This window comes from Pezoporus flaviventris, unplaced genomic scaffold (assembly GCF_033815535.1).
Source record: "Pezoporus flaviventris isolate CSIRO_AGI_PZ_B2104156 unplaced genomic scaffold, CSIRO_AGI_Pfla_v1 ptg000029l, whole genome shotgun sequence".
Taxonomy (NCBI): Eukaryota; Metazoa; Chordata; class Aves; order Psittaciformes; family Psittacidae; genus Pezoporus; species Pezoporus flaviventris.
The window spans coordinates 3,123,285-3,143,687 of NW_026892577.1; the positions used below are offsets into that span (position 1 = coordinate 3,123,285).

General features: G+C 36.2%; 1 protein-coding gene across 1 annotated transcript in view; it reads left to right on the forward strand.

Annotated features, from left to right (window-relative positions):
* Positions 1-16,748, forward strand: part of RAB11FIP2 (RAB11 family interacting protein 2) — a 33,516-nt gene extending 16,768 nt beyond the window's left edge. The window contains exons 4-5 of the mRNA XM_061458635.1: positions 8,371-8,416; positions 12,078-16,748. Coding sequence (XP_061314619.1) covers positions 8,371-8,416; positions 12,078-12,305 — 274 coding nt within the window. The 3' untranslated portion in view covers positions 12,306-16,748. The remainder of the gene's footprint in view (positions 1-8,370; positions 8,417-12,077) is intronic.
* The last annotated feature ends 3,655 nt before the right edge of the window (positions 16,749-20,403 follow it).

Below are 20,403 nucleotides of genomic sequence, written 5' to 3' on the forward strand. Positions count from 1 at the left end.
CAGGCAGAAGCCACGTGGATTTTGCATTGAACACAGTTAAAGAAATGGAGGGTTACTCCTGGAAAACAAAGATTGGGTTTTGTGCCACATCCAAACCCTGCGCATCCTCGCATCCTTGTCTCTCTGCAATTGTTTGCCTTTAGGAAAATACACGAGAGTCAGCTAATAAAGTGATGTGCAAATTTCTCAATTTACACCACTTGACAAGTGCTAAAAGAAAAACATCTTTAATTTTAACGTGTTATTAGGACCTTTTTAGAGAGATTGTACAAGTTATTAACAAGGTCCTCTGAGACAGGAGACGGGTAATTAACAAGACCTACAGAAAGAGAGTTTAGGTAATTAACAGGATCTTAGGCACTGGACACAGGGAAACAAATAGTCCAATATTTAAAGCTGACAGGTTGTTACTAGTCTGATCAAATTCCAGATCTGGGGAACTGAATTGATAGCTGGGAGTTTTCTAAGACTCATTATTTATATATATACACATATTTTATATATATATACATATACGTATGTATATATCCACACATTACATATAAAATACATACACTTATGCACAGTGTGCGTCTGTATATATGAATATGTATACATAAAGAGAGATACACTAAAGAATCCTTTCAAAGTAGCACTTCCATGACCTAAGTATTGTTAAACTTAGAGAAAAGAAGGTAAAGGTTGTGCCTACATACTGGTTACACTTTATCTCACTTTCTGGCTATAGATACTTTACACATTCTAAGCAATATGGAAGATGGAATAGTGGAAGAGAAAGAAACATGTTTTATTAGGATTCATTATTGCAATTATGAATACTGTTTATTTTTATAAATTTTTTTGTCAATTGGATAAAAAAAAAAAAATTCTGTGTTGTTTTTACTGCTTCAGCCTTTTTAAAAAATTGCAACTCAAAAAAACCCCAACCAAAATCCCAAAGCAAAACCCAAACCACCCCCAACCTTACCCTTAAACTCATCCCTTTTGCATCTTTCTGCTTTTCTGTGATTTCTGAATGTGGTTATTTTCTTGAGCCTCACTCCCCCATACTGTCATCACAGGAGCTGTCAGAGCTGCCTCTCCAGAGATGCCTGTCCTAAACAAATCAGTATCTGCAGTTTAATTTTTCCCAACGGATGCAGTGTTTGAAATAAGCAATTCAGATATATTCATTTGGAAAAAAAAGCCCACGTGAGGCGCCATGAAAACATGAGGCTCCTGATAACTGTGATGTGTTCGAATCATATTAAATCGTGCAGTCTAAAGAACAGCTGGTATCTGTTCCATTTCAGCAAATACTGAAATGTGCATGTGATGGTCAACTAGATAAAGAAGCTTTTGCAAAATCATGGTGTTACCGTTAACAGTAACCCGACTTTCTAGGTTACTGTTGTGAGTTGAGCTGCTAGTAGAGTGGGTGCCTGTCTCTAGTCATTGCAGTTGTAAAGTAAAAGCTTATGTTAAAACCTGATAGCTTAAACCACAGTGGAGATAAGTTCTTAGTGCAATAACTTAAAGTTAGTAAAAGGTAAATGGCTGTTAAATGCTTTCAGTCTCGCCTGTTACAAGTTACGTGCCAGAGGCATAGTTACTGGCCACAGCTCCATTGGAATGAGCCCCAGAAGTTGCCTGATCAGAGCAAAGGGTTACAATGGCTGTATATTTCTTTTCCAAAAAAGGTCATCATTTTCCAACGTACTTTTCCAAGTCCCTATTTTCAATTTTCATTTGCCTTGTTCAGCAGTGTTGATCTCTAACGAGTTTATTATTGTGTTTGCTAGAGCAATAAAGTCCATTCTGACATTTTAACATCTATTTGTTTCTCTGTTAGTCAAAAAATGGCATCAGGTGTACTATGCTATTTTCAGAGTTTTGTTTCCTCTGTGTTAGCATGTCATTTTAACAACAGCATACTTCTGCATTGCTTTTCTTGAAATGAAAGGGTTTTTTTCTGTTCTCTGCTGAAATTTGATTAGACTTCAGTCAGCTGTGGTTATCTGTGCAAGGTAGAATATTGGTAGACTATGATAATGCATGAATTATTCTGTAGACTGTTCCTATTTGTTAATGCAGTGTGGTAAAGCTGTCACTAAAGCATCATTTCAACAGCTAAATACATTATCAGTACATGAGATGTAAAGGGAAACTACAAAACAAGCAGAAATGATGCAAACATTCATAGTCTGTCCTGCCAGGACTAGTATCATCTGGTTTAGAAAGATCACTACGTGTGATGAGAGAATAATGAAATAATCTTTGGCAAAGCTACTGCAAAGCAGCGGTCACAGTATTTGCAACATTGCTGGAGTGGGTTGGAGCAATCAGTTCTTAGAGAGATACTGTAGCATTCTTTAGTATTAATGTTGACTTTTGCAGACTCTTCACCGTCAGCCACTTACTCCTAATTAGTTGTCTGTTTTAGCAACACTGTTTTGAAAGTTCATCCTCCTGGCTGCATGACAAGATTTTTTTCAAGCTTTCATTGTCTGTTGGTGCACATTAGGGCATGTGAAATCTTTTTCAAGTGGATACACGAGGCGTATTATCTGTCCCAAGGGGAAATGCACTGCCTGTTCTATTTTCTTTTTGAAAGAAAAAAGAAAAAACTAAATAGTTATATCCAGTTTCTTCGTTAATAAACGGAGAAGCTGTGTAAAATTGATGGACCTTTTATTTTTCTGTTTCATTAGAAGAACTAAGAATTAGAGCTATTTTTTTAAGCGTTCCAGAAATGGTTCTGGAAGTTTCAATATAAAAGGGTTCTTTGGGTCTTTTGGTTGACTTTTGGATGGCTAATAGCAGGGGGTTCTAGTGGAGGTGCTGGCACAACTTTTAGTGTAACAGTTTCTTATTGGTCTCTTGAGGCACAACTGCCTAGTAAAAGGGGGAATATTTATATGCTTTAAAATACTAACTTTTTATATAAAACTGTTGTTGTTTGTTTCCAGAAACTTAAAATTCAGTTGAGTACATTGTGTGAAAACACTTGATTTTTAGAATGTTTTGTAAGTCCTGAATAATATTTGCATGAGTAACATGTCCAGCGGTGGGCAAGTACAAGTTACAAGTGCTTAAGGTACTTATACTTCTGAAAGAAGAAGGATTATGGTAGACCTCGTGAATGCAGACCTGTATGCCTCTACGTCCCTTGAGCTGTCTCCCAACAGTTCAAACACCTCAGAATTGGTTACCAGTATATTTTGCATCCAAATCCATGTCTGTTTATGAAATGAAGGTGTTTATACAGAAAACCAAAAATCTGTTAAAGTCCCCCAGTTGTTTTAACTGAAAGTTTCTGTCCTTCCATATAGTTGCATTGTCATGTTTCTGCTGCACTAACTCTGAAATATATATGAGCTTGAAGCACATGTTGTTCAGGACCATATTGAGCACTGTATTCTGAGACTGTAACTTCTTTATCTCGTGGACCCTTTTGCCATCTTTAAAGGGCTCCATAGAGAGCAGCACTATACTCATGATCAGATTATTTCTGAAGGAGTCTGGCTGAAGAGTACGTAGCTTGGAGAACAAATCATTTGCAAGAAAAGTGTCTCTTAGTGTTCAGGGGGTTTGGTCCAGTTTCTTAGCTCTTGGCATGAGACTTTATAGTAATAAGAAAATGGAGTGATAGCAACAAAACCTGATGCTCTTTTTGTGTCCTCCTGGGGTTACACAAGCTCCAAAAGGCAACAGAACATGGCTTGACAGCAGGACAATTTATAAAGTGAAGTGTCTTAAGTGATGTTCCCCAGAATCTGATTGTGAAATAAATGGTAATATGCTTACTCCATACTTGCTTAGTTGCCAGACATGACAGTCATTCCTTCTCAGAGTATAAAGTGATGTCTGCATTGCCAGGCACAGCAGGCTAATAATATTCTACGGAAAGCTAAGTTTCTGAATTTCATTAACTCTATCTGATTTTATTAGTTTCTTTTGTTTTTCTAGTACATTGGTAATAACTTAAATTGCATCCTAATATTTCAAAGTTGTGATACTTGTCATGAGAATCCAAAGAGAAATGCATAAGCACTGTAATAAGAATCAGTCCAAAGACCAAGAAGTAGGAATAGGGATATTTCGACTCCAATGCAGAATTAACACGGTAGAGATTTGCTAATTACCTGTACACAGACATTCCATATTAAAGAAACCGAAAGCTCAGACTGAGCTTATTGGTATAATGGATATTTTACATGATGGCAAGTTAAGATCTAAGGTTTCAGGACTTGGAACAGTAATGATTAATGTAAATATCCCAGTTTTAATATCTAATAGTACAGATTACAATAATCATATAACTAATATGAATAACACAAGATAAGTAAAAAGCTTTTGTTCTATTAAGAAAATACACTTTCCATACAGCATAATTTAGAAGTCTGATTCCCATTCATTATGTTGTCAGAGTAAATGGTTCAGGCACTAAAATGTTTAAATCAGCTATAGGAAAGATATTTTAAAGGTTGTTTTAATCTCTAGGCATTGAGAAGCTAAATATTTAAGCAGCCACTAGACCTAATGTTTGAATTTTTAACTACTATTGAACTTCAAAGACAGAATTACAAACTCCAGTCATAAACTTGAGCTTGTGATACATCCTCAACTTCACTGCGTTGAAGTTTCTGTACAAACTGCAAATAATAAGCATGCAATGTAAGTATTTAAGTACCTTATAAAAAATAGCTGTTGGGGGGATAAAAGGAAGCTTTTCTAATGTACTTAAATAGGTAAAGTAAGTAGTTCTAGTGTATTTAAATAGGGAAAATAACAAGTATAAAATGTTTGCTATGATTATGAAAGACATCCAAAATGTTCTATAGAATCAGATTTATAGTATGTCTGTCTGATATAATTGTTGAGGAAACTAATTGAATTCCCAGATAAGAAATGGAGTTCATGATTAACTGTTGTGCTAGATTGAAGATTGTCTGTTCTACTTACAGTGGGGCAATGTAGAAGTTGAGTGGCTTGCTTAGCATTATCTGTGTGCTCCTCTGTCTCACCTCTGTAGTTCATTTTGAATCTGCTGGTGTGATTTACCTCCCTTTTACTAGTTTCTAACTTTCTTGAAGGTGATTGGAGTGAGTGAAAGTTTATTAATTGTAAGAGACAAACTGTTAAAAATTATGACAGGATCTGGGTCATCACCTTGAAGCACTTGAGACTCCACAGTGGTGGAGAGGGGGCCTTCTCTATATGGGTAAATGGAAGAGGTAGAAAATGACTTAATTCCTTGAGGTGATGAAGAACACAGAAGCAAGAAGGTAGATGAGCTCTTTTCAGTGAGCAGAAAGAGCCAGTTTGTGTAGGTTGGAAGGTATGACTGGTGAGGAGCTGTTAGACTCAGGTATAACAATACATACAAGTTCTACACAGTGTTAAAGACAATGAGCCAGAGAAACCCAGTTTGACTGTAGTTTTCGGAGTGAGTTGGCAGAAGGTCCATTTGTTAGAAAAGAAACATCTTTTTTACTTGTAAATTGAGCAAATTTAGTTTGGGCATAATTGAGAAACAGTAATTACAGAATCTTACAATGCCCGTTTTTTACAATCACTATTCACAGTAAGCTCAAAACAAAAGAACCCAAAGCAAAAAGAAACTTTTTCCCAAGCTGTGAACATAGAATTTCATGCTTCCATGGCAAAAGTTGCTTGCCGATTTATCAAACCCCGGGGAAAAACCAGAGATGGGCCTATAACTATCACTATGAACTGTGAGTTGGTTATAACACAGTAAAAAATGGCATTATTTTTTATAATTGCTGAGATCAATGGTTTCAGAATGCTCTTAGAATGTCAAGAAAATGGCTGCTTGAAGGAGGCTTATGATGGTTGTACAGCGTGTGGGCTGTAGTCCTAGAGCCGTGTTTTCTGTAAGCTATTACCAGTAATCAAACGAGATGGTAACTTTAGGCATGTGTTATTGGGAGGAAATTTAAACTGAAGAACAAATGCTGTCATGAATTTCAATACACCAAACATGCAACTCCCCCGACTGTATGTATTGATAATTTTACAGTATTTTCTTTAGAGGTATTACATGGTTCTCGACAGTGAATTATAGGTACAGCAGTGAGAGCCTGCATCTGCTCAGGCTCACCTTGGGCTGGAAGCACTGGCAGGAAACCCTGCGGGGCTCAGCAAGGACACGGAGCTCCCACCTTGCTTAGCAGACAGTCTGATGTGAAAAATGTTATATGCAATCTCAGCACCTGTTTTGTCCTTGAGATGCAGTATATTTCCACATATCACTTCAGAATATGAGTAAGACTGTTCATGGGGTTGAGGTTTTTATTGGGGGAATATTTTGTTTAATAGTTTTTCATTTTTTGTAAGTGTATTTGAATAGCTTCATGTAAAATAAGCAGATGTGCTCTATTGTAATTGCAGTTACAATGTCTGCAGTATTATGGAAATGATTGCAGGGTTTTTTTTTTTTAGCTAAAAGAGAAAAAAAATGAGTCTGTATTGCCAGTGATTTATATTTCTAATTTTCAAACTTAACTTTACGTAGTCAGAACTTCTGCTTTTCTTTTAAGCTGCTGCTATGAAAGAGTCCTCAAACTTGGTTCGCAGAAACTATAAAGTCATTCAGGGCAATGAAAGATCTTGCTTTTTTAACCTTTCAGACAGTCACTCAGTTGAGCAGTCAGGCTGTATTATTCTATATCTTGTCTAACATGAGGAAACAGTCCCAAAAGAAAGATATCCCAAATTAACGCCACACTTCGTTAAATAGAGACATTCTTGGTTTTCACCAAGCTAATTCGATCCAGTTCAGTTAACCCATTTTTTTTGTACTCGGATCACGAAAGGCAGCCATGAATGAAGCAAGTTCATCATGTGTTTGACACATCAGTGTGAAACTAAAAGGCGGGCTGGGGGGGAGGGTTCCTGCCTTTAGCTTTTTAGACAATACCCGATGAAAGAGGCCCCTCATTCAAAACTGGTCTCCAGCAAACTGCTGCGGATCACTGTTACAAACAGGTATAATGGGAATTAGGCAGAACTTGATTCAGACACCTCTTGATTTCTAGTTGTGACTGTTTGCGTAATCCAGTCTTTATCTAATATCTTCAGTCCGGCAGATGGTTCACGGACTTCTCTATGAGCAAAAGGCTACCTGCTTCGGAAATGAAAAGTTATATGTAGATAAAAAAAAAGTAAAAAATATTACAATGTAAACAACATTATTTTTAAAACAGAAAAAAAATCGGTTCTCCATTTTACCTAATTTACATTTATAAATTGCATCCCTTCCACTTTTACACCCTGTGTGTACGGCTTACATATATATATATAGCTTATAAATTCAGACAGCAGTGATGAGCAGTCATAAAATGCATGTTCTTTACTTGAAGCTATCTTTAAAATAAATTTTAAAGGGATAGACATATATTTGTAATTCTTTACATTATTCTCTGTCAACAGACATCACCCTTGACAGGCGGTACATGCAATCTGAGCTAAATAGTAGATTCTGTGAGGTGGTAGAATGACGTTTGCAATGATGCTATTAAGGACATAGCATTTGTGAGCCAGACCCAGATGTTCAGAGGGTTAGTTTTCTTTTCAATCTTGCTGTATCAAGCGCATGAGAACATAGAGGCACTGATTTTTGAAGGTATTTGCTAATAGTTATACCAACCTGAGAGACAAGGGGACCGTTTCATAGGCCTGACACTGAGACAGTGCTGCCTTGATCAATATGGACTGCACTTTTGTAGTTGAGGAAGAAAAGAATCTGAACACAACATCATGAAATAGCTTTGCTATTTGGGTATGTGAGAAAATCACCATGTTTGTAAAATAATACATTATTTACTTAATTTTAAGTATGAAACAAATGTTGCTGCAGAAGATGGCTTTTCAGCTCTGATTTAAGCTGGTGATCTCATTGGAATTTCTAAAGGACCTTTCACCTCTAGCAGCTGCTATGACAGCTGCGAATACATGTTAGTGTGCAGGATTTTGTTGTTTTTTTAACAGTCTCATCCCAGGACCTGTTTCCAGAACATTTCATTTACAGTATCACTTTCTGCTTAGAAGCTCAAGGTAAGTCTAGAGAGAAGAGAAGAAAAGAAGTAGGGAAGCACAATCCGTAATGTCCTTTCCTGTCTTTCTTAATTATTCAAATTTTATTGCAAAAAGAATATGGAAAAAAAAAAAAATTGTGAACAAAGAATATAGTAAAATTTCCATTATTTCTGGGTATTTTCCTGTTTTTCCTAAGTTCAACGAATGAAGAAAACAAATCATATTAAATATTTTATAGCTATATGCTGAATTGAGCAGTGTCATCTAGTCAATGCTTTGGTCTGATAAGCATGCAATGCTAATATTTGGGGTTTTGTTTTTTTCCCACAGTTTTAATGTGAATCCTTCTGGCATTGAGGACCTCAGGAAAACAGTGGTGAGTTCTGAAATGTTATGAAAAGCCATCAGTAAATGCCAACTAATTGGTGCTTGACAGTTCCTGTTTAGCCTCTTACAAGGACATGTTAGGGTTCTTGGTTTTCTTTTGAGGTATCCAGAAAATCTAATTAGAAAATAATAAGCTTAATACAAATTTGGAAATAAAGAAGAGTTTTACACTCAATATGCATTGTACTTCTGGTATGATGACGTAGAGAAGGGGAAAATTAGATCTTTGCACAGAAAGTAAGAAGAAGACCGCTGCTTTGGGGTATTTCAGGTGATTCTGGAGAAATAATAGTCAGGAACTCTGCATTTGGCAGTGATGTATTAATTGTCATAACAGGACATTCTTATCACTGTAGTCAGAGACTTGAGGACAGTCTTTAGATGGCAAATCAAAATGGATGCAATGAACTGATATATGATGGGATTAATAATGCAAATCATTAATTAACAGCCTCTCAGAAAACACTACAAATAGAAATACGTTATTATTCAGAATCCTCTTTTGACTCTAAAAGTACCCAGAATATAATGTGTACTAAGAAAAGACCGGAAAAATCCACAGTTTTCCCATGCAGTGTCTTTGTTTGAAGGAAAATGTGGTTTTACTAGAATTCGTTCTGTGAATAGATGAAATCTTTAAAACTAGGGTTTGTTTTCAATCTTTCAAATATATAGAAAACAAGTTTCACAAGTAAATATGGCTTTGTACAGTTTGCTTTTGCTGGTTTATGTGAATGATTTGTAATAACATTCGATGTTATTGTAAATGCCCGAGTTTTTATAATGTAAGTAAGTGGTGGGAGATGTCAGAGTATATGAAGGCTGCCTTTGATCAGATAGTAAACTGAATTCTACCAGGCAGTTACTTAATCTCTGACAAAAAGCAACATCAAAAAATTGATTTAACTTAGCAGCTATTGTCTGTAAAGTAACCATAATTACAGTTTCTGTGTGCTTGCAAATGTACTACTGCACATCATGTGATTTATTGCTGGTAGAAGCATCGGTTTAATTCTTTTAAGAAATAAGATGTGAATTGTTTTATTTAAAGGATTTAAAGGTGATAAAAGAAATCCTTGATGATTTTTCCTTTGGAATACCAACTATCCTGAATGTCAGTTGTAGGATTAGGAGGTGGTGCTCATTTAATATGAAATACAAATTAGGTGGAGAAGAAACAATATCTCAGCCGTAGTTTTGAATGAAACCATTTGATTATTTTTTTTTTAATATTCAAGATTCCTTTCTAAGGTGTTTGAAGTCATTTATTATTAGGTTCTGCAATAATAGCCCTCACCAAGTTGTTATATTTCTTCCTTGTGCATCACATTTAGTAATTATGTTTGTATGTCTTCTACTCTGGTGCCAACACCTGTCTCTGAAAGCAGTGTTTAAATGGGAGCAGTAACCAGTTGAAAGGGCAGCGTGAGCTCTTTAAGGCCTAATTAAGAACTGAAAGGAAGATGAAATAAGTAGGACAAAAGATGTGAAAGTAGCTTAGATGATATTCCCAGAGCAGAATTCCTCATTAGAACAATAAAGAGATGATCAGAGATTGCCAGGCCTTCGTTTTATCCAACTCCATTTCCTCCGGCTGTCAGTGTGTACCCTGTAGTATTTTGTAGCTGACACAATTGTTCTTTGCATAGATTTGTTATTTAAAAACTTTTTCTCCTTAATAATGCATTGTAAGATTAATGGTTTGTATTAAAATTATAGTATCTGGCTTTGTAAAGATGTGCCTTACACATTTAAGTATCACTTACTGGCTTGAACAGAACATCTAAATTCTTCTTCATTTGAACAATATTTATTTCTAGGTACTAACACTCTTTAACTCGAATTTTCTTGTGTAATTAATGTGATAGGTTATTCCCCCTAAGGATCTATTTGGGGCATTTGTATGACAAAACGTCTTTAAAGCATATGGTTTGCACACAATTTTACAGTAAACTTTATATAGTAATTAAAGTCAGCATTGTATCTTAATTTACGTTCCTTTGCCAAATCAGCAAATGAGGCAAACCCTATAGTTTAGACATGGAAGTGTTAACGATGTCTTTTTCAATGTGTACAGAACTCTTAATACCATAAAGAGACAATTCTATTTCCTTCTTGTAGAAGAAAATGTATTAAAAATATAATGACCCCAAAGTGAATTTATTTTCTCTTCAGTACTTGTTGGAAATCAATTACTGACCAATTAATAAATTTCATTATGAGCCATTTTAATAAAGTGGGAGTTATTAATCACAATCTTGTAACTTAGTAAGCTTACAATACTGAATACACGTATGTAAACATGACATTACATATCTCAAACGCAGTGAGAAACCCTTAAAAGCACAGATATTCGAGAGCTACTATTAGAATATGAGTGATGGAGAGAGGCTGATTGATCTGTCGTACTTCAGCCTATTTGCAGTTCACCATCACTTTTAATTAGGTTTATTTGAAAACTTTGGCCACCTGCGTTTTTTAATGATTCGACATATGCCATTGTGCAAATATGGAGCTACTGTATGGAAAGAAGAGGAATGAAGCATGAAAAAGGAATGAATATGAGTTTATTATGTGGTGTGCTTCCTAGCTGTGAAAGCTTTAGCATTTTTAATGACAAGTTTCTACTGTAAACAAAAGCTATCTTATCTTCTTCTTCCGCCCTGTTAGAGGAGCAGGATTTTAGAGGTGAGATTAGTTTTACTTCATTAAAGGTTCCATATCTTTAAATGTCTCCATTTCTGAATCAGATAAAACTTACTGCTTAGCACGTCTTAACAGTGCTACTTTGACTCTCCCAACTTTTTTCTCAGTTACATGTTTCCAAATATTTCATAATATGGTTATTTCAGGTCAGAGCTAATTCTCTTGACACAGAATAAGACATTCAAGTTTATCTAGCCCTTTGTTAAGGCCACAGGTTTGTCCATCTCTGCTAATACCTGCACTTTCAAGTCATCAGAACTCATTACAGAAACAGTTCTGTTTTCCCTACTGCTCGATTCTGGTTCTTTCCTGATTTTTAAAGCAAGCAAGCAGGCAAGGAAGGTCTTTTAGTAATACACATTTCTGTCTTAAGTGCTCTGGTGCAAATAAGATGCAGCCTTTTAGTTTTCACCTGAAGTTTAAAATTGAAAGGTTCATTACATGAATAAGAGGCCATGTCCTGGAGAACCACTGATGACAGAAAATAGAATATGAAAGACAGATGAGGGCTGATGTCCTTTAGCGCTAAGTTTGCTATGATGTGCTCAAAAAGTGAGAACTTAGAGAAGTTACAGCAGGATGTGAATTCTCAGGGCTCTTTCTCTGGTCGTTCTGTACTTAACTACATAGTAGTTTCCCAAAATGGACCTGCTTACTGTTCATGTGGTTACTGCTTTTACGGTCATTAACTGTGTATACACCTCATAAAACAGTGGGATTTTGACATGATGGAGTGGGAAAACTTACTGCAAACTGGGAAAGCTATCTCCAGTTGTCCGCTCCAGTGGGGTTACTGGAGGGAACGCTATAGAGTAAATGGAGGTATGTTGCCAAGAAGCCGCTTCTGTCAAGAGGTGCACATGAGAAACATATGAAAAGCATGAATTTGTTCAGAACACTGAACTATTTAATAAAACCTGGTGTTTTTTCACACTTATCTGTAGGATGGAAATCCTTTCGACGCCACTGCAGGATACCGTAACCTTACTTACGAAGAGGTTTTGCAGGAGCTGGTGAAACATAAAGAGCAACTTAAGAAGAAGGACACCCATATTCGTGAACTTGAAGATTACATTGATAATCTTCTTGTACGAGTAATGGAAGAAACACCCAGTATTCTCAGAGTGCCATATGAACCTTCCCGAAAAGCTGGGAAATTTTCCAAAAGCTAAGATAGTGAGACCTGATGGTACTTTGTGCTGAATACATTGCGTGAAGGAAATCACACTTTACCATTTTGTCTTCTCTTCATTCGTTTTCTCCGAAGAAATTCCAGGAATGAGGGGAGGACGGGACTATGGCGTGGGATTCTTTGGTTTGTTTTTTACTCTAAACACTAGCAGGGCCTGCCAAAAGTAATATTCTGTTACATGGTCTAACTAACTTTTTTTTATTATTATTATTTTTGATGAAACAGACCGCTTACGGTGGAGTTAATAATACACCTTAAATATGTCCATGCAGTTTATATGGTAGCTTAGTGTTCACCATGTGGCAGTTTCAACTGGGAAGCCTGTCTGTTATGAATGTTTTCTTGAGTGATTCTTGGTATTATGCGAATATATCAATTCTGATATTACAGCATGCCATCAAGACTGCTGTTTTCAAGCCAGTGTAGTACGCTTTACTAAACCTAAGTGCAGTTTGTTGCAATGGAATGTAGTTTGTTCTACACGTATTAGAGGAAAACAGTGATGCACAATCTTTGCAGATTAAATGCTGTATTCTATACAATGTGCTTTTTGTATAACAATATGAAATATACCATGCCATTCCAGTAATGGCACATGCTGGAATCAGTTATTTTACACTTAAATGCTGGATGTTGTGTGTAATGATTGAACTTTGGTAGTGAGCTCATGACATAAAGTTGTTTTGAGGATCTTTTTATATGAAGTTATTGCATGCCTTTTTATATGTTAAAGTACTTTGAACAGTGTTAATAGAGTTGGAGGGAGAACTGGAGAAAAGTATGAAATAAAGATACGAATACTTTGTTCAGTTAAAGACTACTACAGTGAAAATGTAGGAGAAATGAACAGACTGACTTAAGTAGACATGATAATTCAAAAAACATGGAACTGACTCAATTTAAGGTTGAGTTTTACATGATATATATCTGTCTTGGGTTTTTTAATCTTATGACAATGAAGTATATGCCCTTAGAAATAGGCGATGTTGCTTAAACATATATAGAGTACCTGAAAAGGCTTTTCATTTAAAAATACTCCTCTATCCCTTGTAAGTACTTCTAAAAGTCAGTTTTCATTGAGGCAAATGAGAGAAGAATGTAGTAAATGTCTTCCTGATCATTTAATAATTGTTTGTAAAATTACGTATGAAAAAGGTATCTGTTATTCAATAAATTGGCAAAATATAGTGCTGAATGTATAATGGGAGGATACCGCAGGAGAAAAATCCTCGCAATGTTAAGATAAGTAGGTCTCAGTTTTAATTTTTCTTCCTAAGAGCCTCAGTTGTCTGTTTGTGTGAGAGAGTAAGGTGATATTAAAAATGTACAGAGAATAGTTTAGATTTAGATACAAGAAAACTGATTCTCTTCTCCTCCTCCCCCTCTTTTTCTGCACTTGATCTGGTTTTGGTTTGTGTGTTTTTTCTTATAGCACCGTGTAATGGCTGTTACTGAGGAGGAAAAAAAAAGCTTGAAATGAAATTCCATTTTTTTTCTTCTAAAAGACCTAAATACTTTGTCATTTTTAAAACTGCACAAATTAGTAATGTCTTGAATATAGGATCTGGAAAAGTTAAAGAAGTTCTACCTGGATGCTTTTGATGATGGTGGTATTGTATGACAGTACAGATTTATTCTTCTTAGAAAAGAAAGACTTCTTTATAGAATTGTTCTCAGATTTCATTTACTTATTTTTAGCTTTTTTCTTCTTCTTTCTTTCTTCTTTCTATTTTCTTCTTTATTTTACCAGCTACCTCCCATCCCCCTAGTCCTGTGTCCCTAAAATGTATGCAGTCTGAGTGTTCCCAGCTCACCATTGGGATCCCTTAGCATAGATTATTGTGCCTGGATAGAGCTTGAGTTACTCAAGGCCTACCTACTTGTAGTGCTCTGTATTTAGATGTTTGTAGGACAGAAATGGGCCCGCTTCATTAGGCAGTCTCTTTTGACAGCCTAAGGATTTATCACGTTCGGTACCTCATAAGCCACCTGAATGTTCTTTTGACCCACTTAAGATCTAAATGACTGTAAATTTGTTGTAATATATTTGAAGTGCCAAAGGTTATGTACTAAGTTATGGTACGTTTACAGTTGGAAGTTAGGTTTTGCACTCTATTTGATTTCAATTTCCTAATTACACCAAGATGTATTTCAGTTACTCAGTGTTTCCATAAAAATTCTTAAACGTTTTCAAATGTTTGGCCAAAGCAAGTGGTTTTCTCGTATTGTTAGTGGGGAAGTGTTGCACAATTGTTTTGAATTCCACAGTCATTTTCAAACTCACTGGTATGAGGCCATCTGTAGTATCTACAAGGATTAAATCACACACCCCAATGGGGTTTAACAAGTAAACTAACCCGAGAATATGCTCCAATGACTTTTTTCACTTGCAAGCCGACTTATAATTATTAAAATGAAACTCTACTATATTTAGCACCTCGGAAATGACTCCTTTTAGAATGTAAATGTAGAATATCAAACCGCATAATTGACTAAGAGCAGATCATTTGACATATTTGCATACCAACAACGATAAGCAGATTAAAGGTAGCGAAAAGATCAATTTTTGTGCATTAGTGAAGAAATTTAGTGAAGCTTTGAATGTGCTATCTAGTCTTTATCTGATCTGTACGTGAATAAAAGCACCTTTTGTTTCTAGCAGTTTGTCAAGAAAGGGGGGAATGACAAACACAGTTTAGGCAAAGGTAGAGTTCCTACGAGAGGCAGAATGGGACATTTACAACTGTGAAAGATTACAGAGTTCTAGCTGAAGATATAGGCTGCTTTTGGAGCAATTCTGGAAAGGTTTATACACTTCATTTTCTTCTTAGAAAGAAAATTTTATCATTTTTCTATATTTTGAGGTTATTTTTGGAAAGCATCTTCACCCCACATGTATTTTTTGAACCACACGGCTTTCAGATGAAAACATTTCACACAGACTAATTGATAGGTTGAAAATAAAGTTCTGCTTCTCCCATAGGATAAAAATGTAAGCTTTCTTGCAGATCATTTTAAAACCAGAGGAACTTGCCACTTACAGTCAGCCTTTCTTGCCCTTGAAAATATAAGGATGAAAATTTTGGACATGTCCATATTATTTGGATTTTTTCTCTCGACAGTTAGTGTAAGACTTCATCCATGCACACAGTAGATTTGAAATTAGCCTTTTCAACTGCTCTGCTCATAGCCGTGTGTTTTACTGACTTTAAGGAACAAACATGAAGGCCATACTGTAATGTTGTAAGTAACAAATTGAAATTTTCTGCCATTCAAGAAGGATGTTTAATATTTACATATGTTACCTCTTGCTGCTGTATATTATGTTTAGCTTGGTTTTCCACCTACTAATGAATGTAGCGTTCTCCCTAGATTATACATAACTACATTTATTGCTGTTAGCTCTGTATCAAGCTCTATTTGTAATTTTCCAGCTGTGAAAATGTTGCCTTGCATTTAGAAAGGTTTCGTGATTCGGGGACCTAATGAAAATCGTTTTCATTAGGTGCTAGGCTGCATTTCTTTCTGTGCAGGATGCCCTTTCTTAGATGCGTCTTAAAACAAATGGAACTGCTGTCTTAACATGTTTACTGCTGCACTGGATGTTGATTTACACTTCCAGCTTTAAAGAAAAATTATTGTCCTATGTCAAGAAAGCTCATGCTTTTTTGCTCTTTATGTATCCATTACTGTTGTAGATATGATAGAGGCGTTAGCTGTGGGCTTTTAAAGCACTCATATTTAAAGCATGTTGACTAACTTCCTCTCTTTGAAGTCCATGGTGAAGGATTATAGTGCTGCTGTGTTGATGATGGTAGATTTAAGGGTCTGTCAGCACTTTCGGTATGAAACCCTATATTCAGGGATTTATAACTTCTAAATGTAGATACAGTCACTGGAAGTATTTAATATGCAATAGGTAGCACTTTAATCTGTTAATGAAGGATTTTGAGGTTTTTTTCTGTTGAAGAAGTCACAGTCTCCTACAGCATGGTGGGCATTCGCTTTATCTTTCATAATTTGTACATTGAAGAAGCCACTGTATATTACAAATGGTAGACCCATTCCTATTCATCTTAGAAGCTTCCAGATGTCTTGTATTACAGTGTACCATAAAAAGCTGAAGATCCAGGTTATATAGGAAGCCTGTAAAAGATATGAACATTACTTATAACTTAAGGGTTGATTTCGTCTTGTGCAATCAATGGTAGTTTGTCTACATTTAATAATGGTACAGAATCACAACTGTATGCACATGTGAGAAGTATAAACTTAGAATGCATGAAAAACTTTTATTTTTGTTTCATTAGTGCAACTTCAACTCCTTTAATTTGATTAAAATGTTATATTAATATTTTATTTTCTGTCCATTAAATATTGCATGTCTAACACTAATAAAGCACCACAATGCACTACCGACGTATTCCTTGAACTGTGATGTTGATCTGTGTAATGCAAACCATGTAACTCCCAAGCTCGGCTTAAGTACGTGTTTGTAGGAACTGTGCTGTTAAGACTCCCGGACCAGAAAGAGGTGTATTTCCTTAAGGACAGCTCTAAAGCAATATCACTGTATGTTTGCAAGGTAACCATTAAGGGAAATCTCTTCAGTAGTGTCAAAACTTATAATTAGTGGGAAAAATAAGCATGTTCTTAAGTATGTTTGGTTTTATATGGCAGCTGCAGTCCCTATAAATGCACCATTCCTCCGATTGTGTGGTTGTGTAAATAGTACTGGGAGATCTTTGGCACTGCAGACCAGAACTGCATTTAGCATGCGGACAAACACTGTGCAAATTTGGATAGGGCAAACATGACGCATATTTCTCTTCAGGCTTGACAGAATAAAACCCAGCTAGAATGACAGAAAACTGGAGCATTGTGCCCCACTTCCCTGTCCCATAGCTAGTTTTTAAAGTCCCTGCAACTTTTTCCCTTTTCTCAAGGAAAAAAAAAGGTTTTGCCCATCTTCTTTTCCTCTTCTTTGAGGCAGCAATCCAGCAAAGTCTGTCCCATGACAATGACAGGTTTTCTGGATCCTAAGGAGATAGGAAGACTGGTCCTGGATCAGAAGAACGTTGTGAGGAGTCCACCCAGTAACTTGGAGGCTTGCATTTCACTGGGATGAGATTCCTTTCCTTGCAGTTAACTTGCTCCATGACTAGGTCCTTTGTACAGCTATGGACTAGGTTTAGAAAGGGTTCTTCTCTTGGAGGTATCCATGAAATACAGTGGTTATGGGAAACAGGAGGGAATTTTTGGGATGTATATGTACTTACATGCACATTGTTATGCAGGTCTCCATCAGCTGTTTCACCCATGTCTCACCGATTTTGGGACTGTTCTGTGGGGTGAGTACATGAGGAATGAGGATAGAGGAGCAGATGGGTTTCTGAAAGCACCCTGCTGCCTATTAAATACCAGTTTCCATCTGTAATTCACATCTGGTAACTAATCTCATTCCTATGCCCATTTGAAAATGAAGCCAGTGCAATTTCCCTACCGCAGAGGCATAATGTTTGTTAGTTGATACCAACCCTAATTCTGTTGACAGGGTAACAAACCAGCTTGATTAAACAGCTTCCAGTTTCCCCTGTGTGGAGTTGGGTTTTGAGTTTTCATATTTAATATCTCAACCTCCTAATAAAGGTTTCCAGGGATATTTTGAATATAGTTTATCAGTTAAAGAGCTATTGAAATACTTAGATTTAAACTAGATGGATCATTAAGGACCATTCTCTCTCCAGTTGCATTTATTAAAGTTAGTTCTTTATGGAGCCATACAGAGTAAAAATCAGGATTTCATTTCCATATTAATTTGTTTTTATGGGAGTGTTGTGCGAGCTCTGGCTGCAGCTCACTTGGGATACGTTGCCCTGTTGTGTAATACTGGGCACATTAGTAAAGTTATAAATAATGATGATGAAAAAGAAATCCTATCTTTTATTCTGCATTAATAAATGTTGGATTATTTTGTAATAATGTCATTTTACGAGAGAAAGGAATAAGACTATCTGCTAAAGAAAGCTGTTTTCTCTTGTCTACTACTTCCTAGGTAAACATAGAAGGCTACCACACCAAGTACAGCCCAATTTGAAAACCTTGTGTCATTGTATGAATAATGTTTATATATACTAGCAGTATATTCAGTACTGGAAGCCAATGCCTATTACATGGAGATTAATACAAACTATTTCTAAAATTATTATTTATTATTCTTTTTACAGCATTTAGCAATTGAGATCAGTCTTTGATAAATAGATGATGATTTAGGATGGGAAAGTGCCCTCCGTGGCTTAACACTGACAAGTTTATACTTTAAAAGTAAGCAGCTTTAAAAGGTTTTAAGGACATGCAACATTTAAATCCATATATCAAAAAGGAGGCAGAATTTCACAGGGTGGTCTTTTGTTTCAGCCTTAGAATTATCTGCTGTGTGATATAGAGGGAGTTAGTAGAAGCAAAGCTGGAGAGATTCCACTGTTGGGAAAACCACCAAGAAAAAGTTAGTAGGTTTAGGATTCAGATTTTAAGGGATCTGTTTGCCCAGCAGGTTCTTTCTGTAGCAGGGACCAGTTAACACAGCATCCTTCACTAGCAAGATCACTTGCCAGGGTGAAAACCTCCCCAAAAGTGAGAGTTTAATGGAAGGATTGGTTCCTGAGGGCTTAGATGTGAGGCAAGGGCACACTGCTTTGGCCAGCTGTCACCTCTGCTTTTTTAGTCTCTTAGGCATTAGTTTTAACTTTAGGGATTAAACAAACCGCTTTCCTATGGACGTTAGGAAATGGCTTAGGAAATTCAGTGCATGCAACACGTGGCTGGCCAGACTGCCTCTGTGGTTACTTGAGGGATGTGTCTGGCTCCAGGTCTTGTGGAGTCTAACAAATAAACCACCAAAATGTGTCATATCACCTTCTCTAAATGATTCATTCGGGGCCTTCTTAGGTGATGAATGTCTCCGTCTCCGATAACTTGCTGCTTACATTATGAATTCCCTGAAAATTGACTCCCTGGGACATCTTTACAGGAGACATCAAGGGTCTCCATTTAAATTTAATGAATATTATGTAATTTGTCAAGGACTTACACAATGCATTAAGAAAATTTGCCTCTTTGAGGGCAGAGCTTTGTCAAAATAATGGCAGCCTAATGGCATCCTTTAAAAGCAGCTGCTGACTCTCCAGCTACGAGTATTTTCTATTTCCTAACAAAATGTTTTCCCCAGTAAAGCAGCTTATTTCATTAGCTTATAATTCATAGCTTAAATATGCTTATATTTTGCTAATTGTAGATTACTCAGTAGTTGTTTTTTAAGGAACACTGGAGCACACATGCAACATGTCTTGGTTTTTTAAAAGGAAAGTCTGGCCTTTTGCATAGCAACCGCATTGGGATAAGCTTTTTTCAATACACTGTTTTGAAGGTGTTCTTATGTGCTATTTTAATCTAAATCATTAAATGCATATAACAAGAAACAGTTGAAAGCATTCATGTAATTTATAGTTTTAATTTCATTATAGATACTTGCTCCAATATTTTATAGTTGTGATTCAAAGCTACCACTGTTCCATATTTTAAGTTGTAAGGCGATACTGTGAGATTCCAAATTGTTCTTTTCCAAAGTATACAGAGCCAAAGTATCTGACATCCTCTTTTTGTGTTCTAGAAGTTAAAAATGAGCTCTGGGAGAATTAAGGTTTTCCTAAAAAACTATACAAAGCTTTGTTGAACTGCAGGGCCATTAGACGTGGGTACATAGCCTCAGGCACCCTGGTATCCAGCAGGCTAGCATCAAATTTGCTTTACTTCTTTATAAACCCGAGGACAAGAGAATAGGAATCAGTTTACAACAGGTGCTAGGTGCTGCTCTGTCACACCCAGGAAAAAAGTGGTGCTTTGTGAGCTGTGATGTTGGCTTCTTGGTGTGCGTGACGTATACTGAGTATATTCTATGATTCTACGAATACCAGGCTTATGTGTTTCCAAGATCAGATGCAGAATATTCCCTATTTTCTTATAGTTAAAAACTTGTATAAATAACTCTATTGTTAAGGGCCAGATTATTATTGGTTATA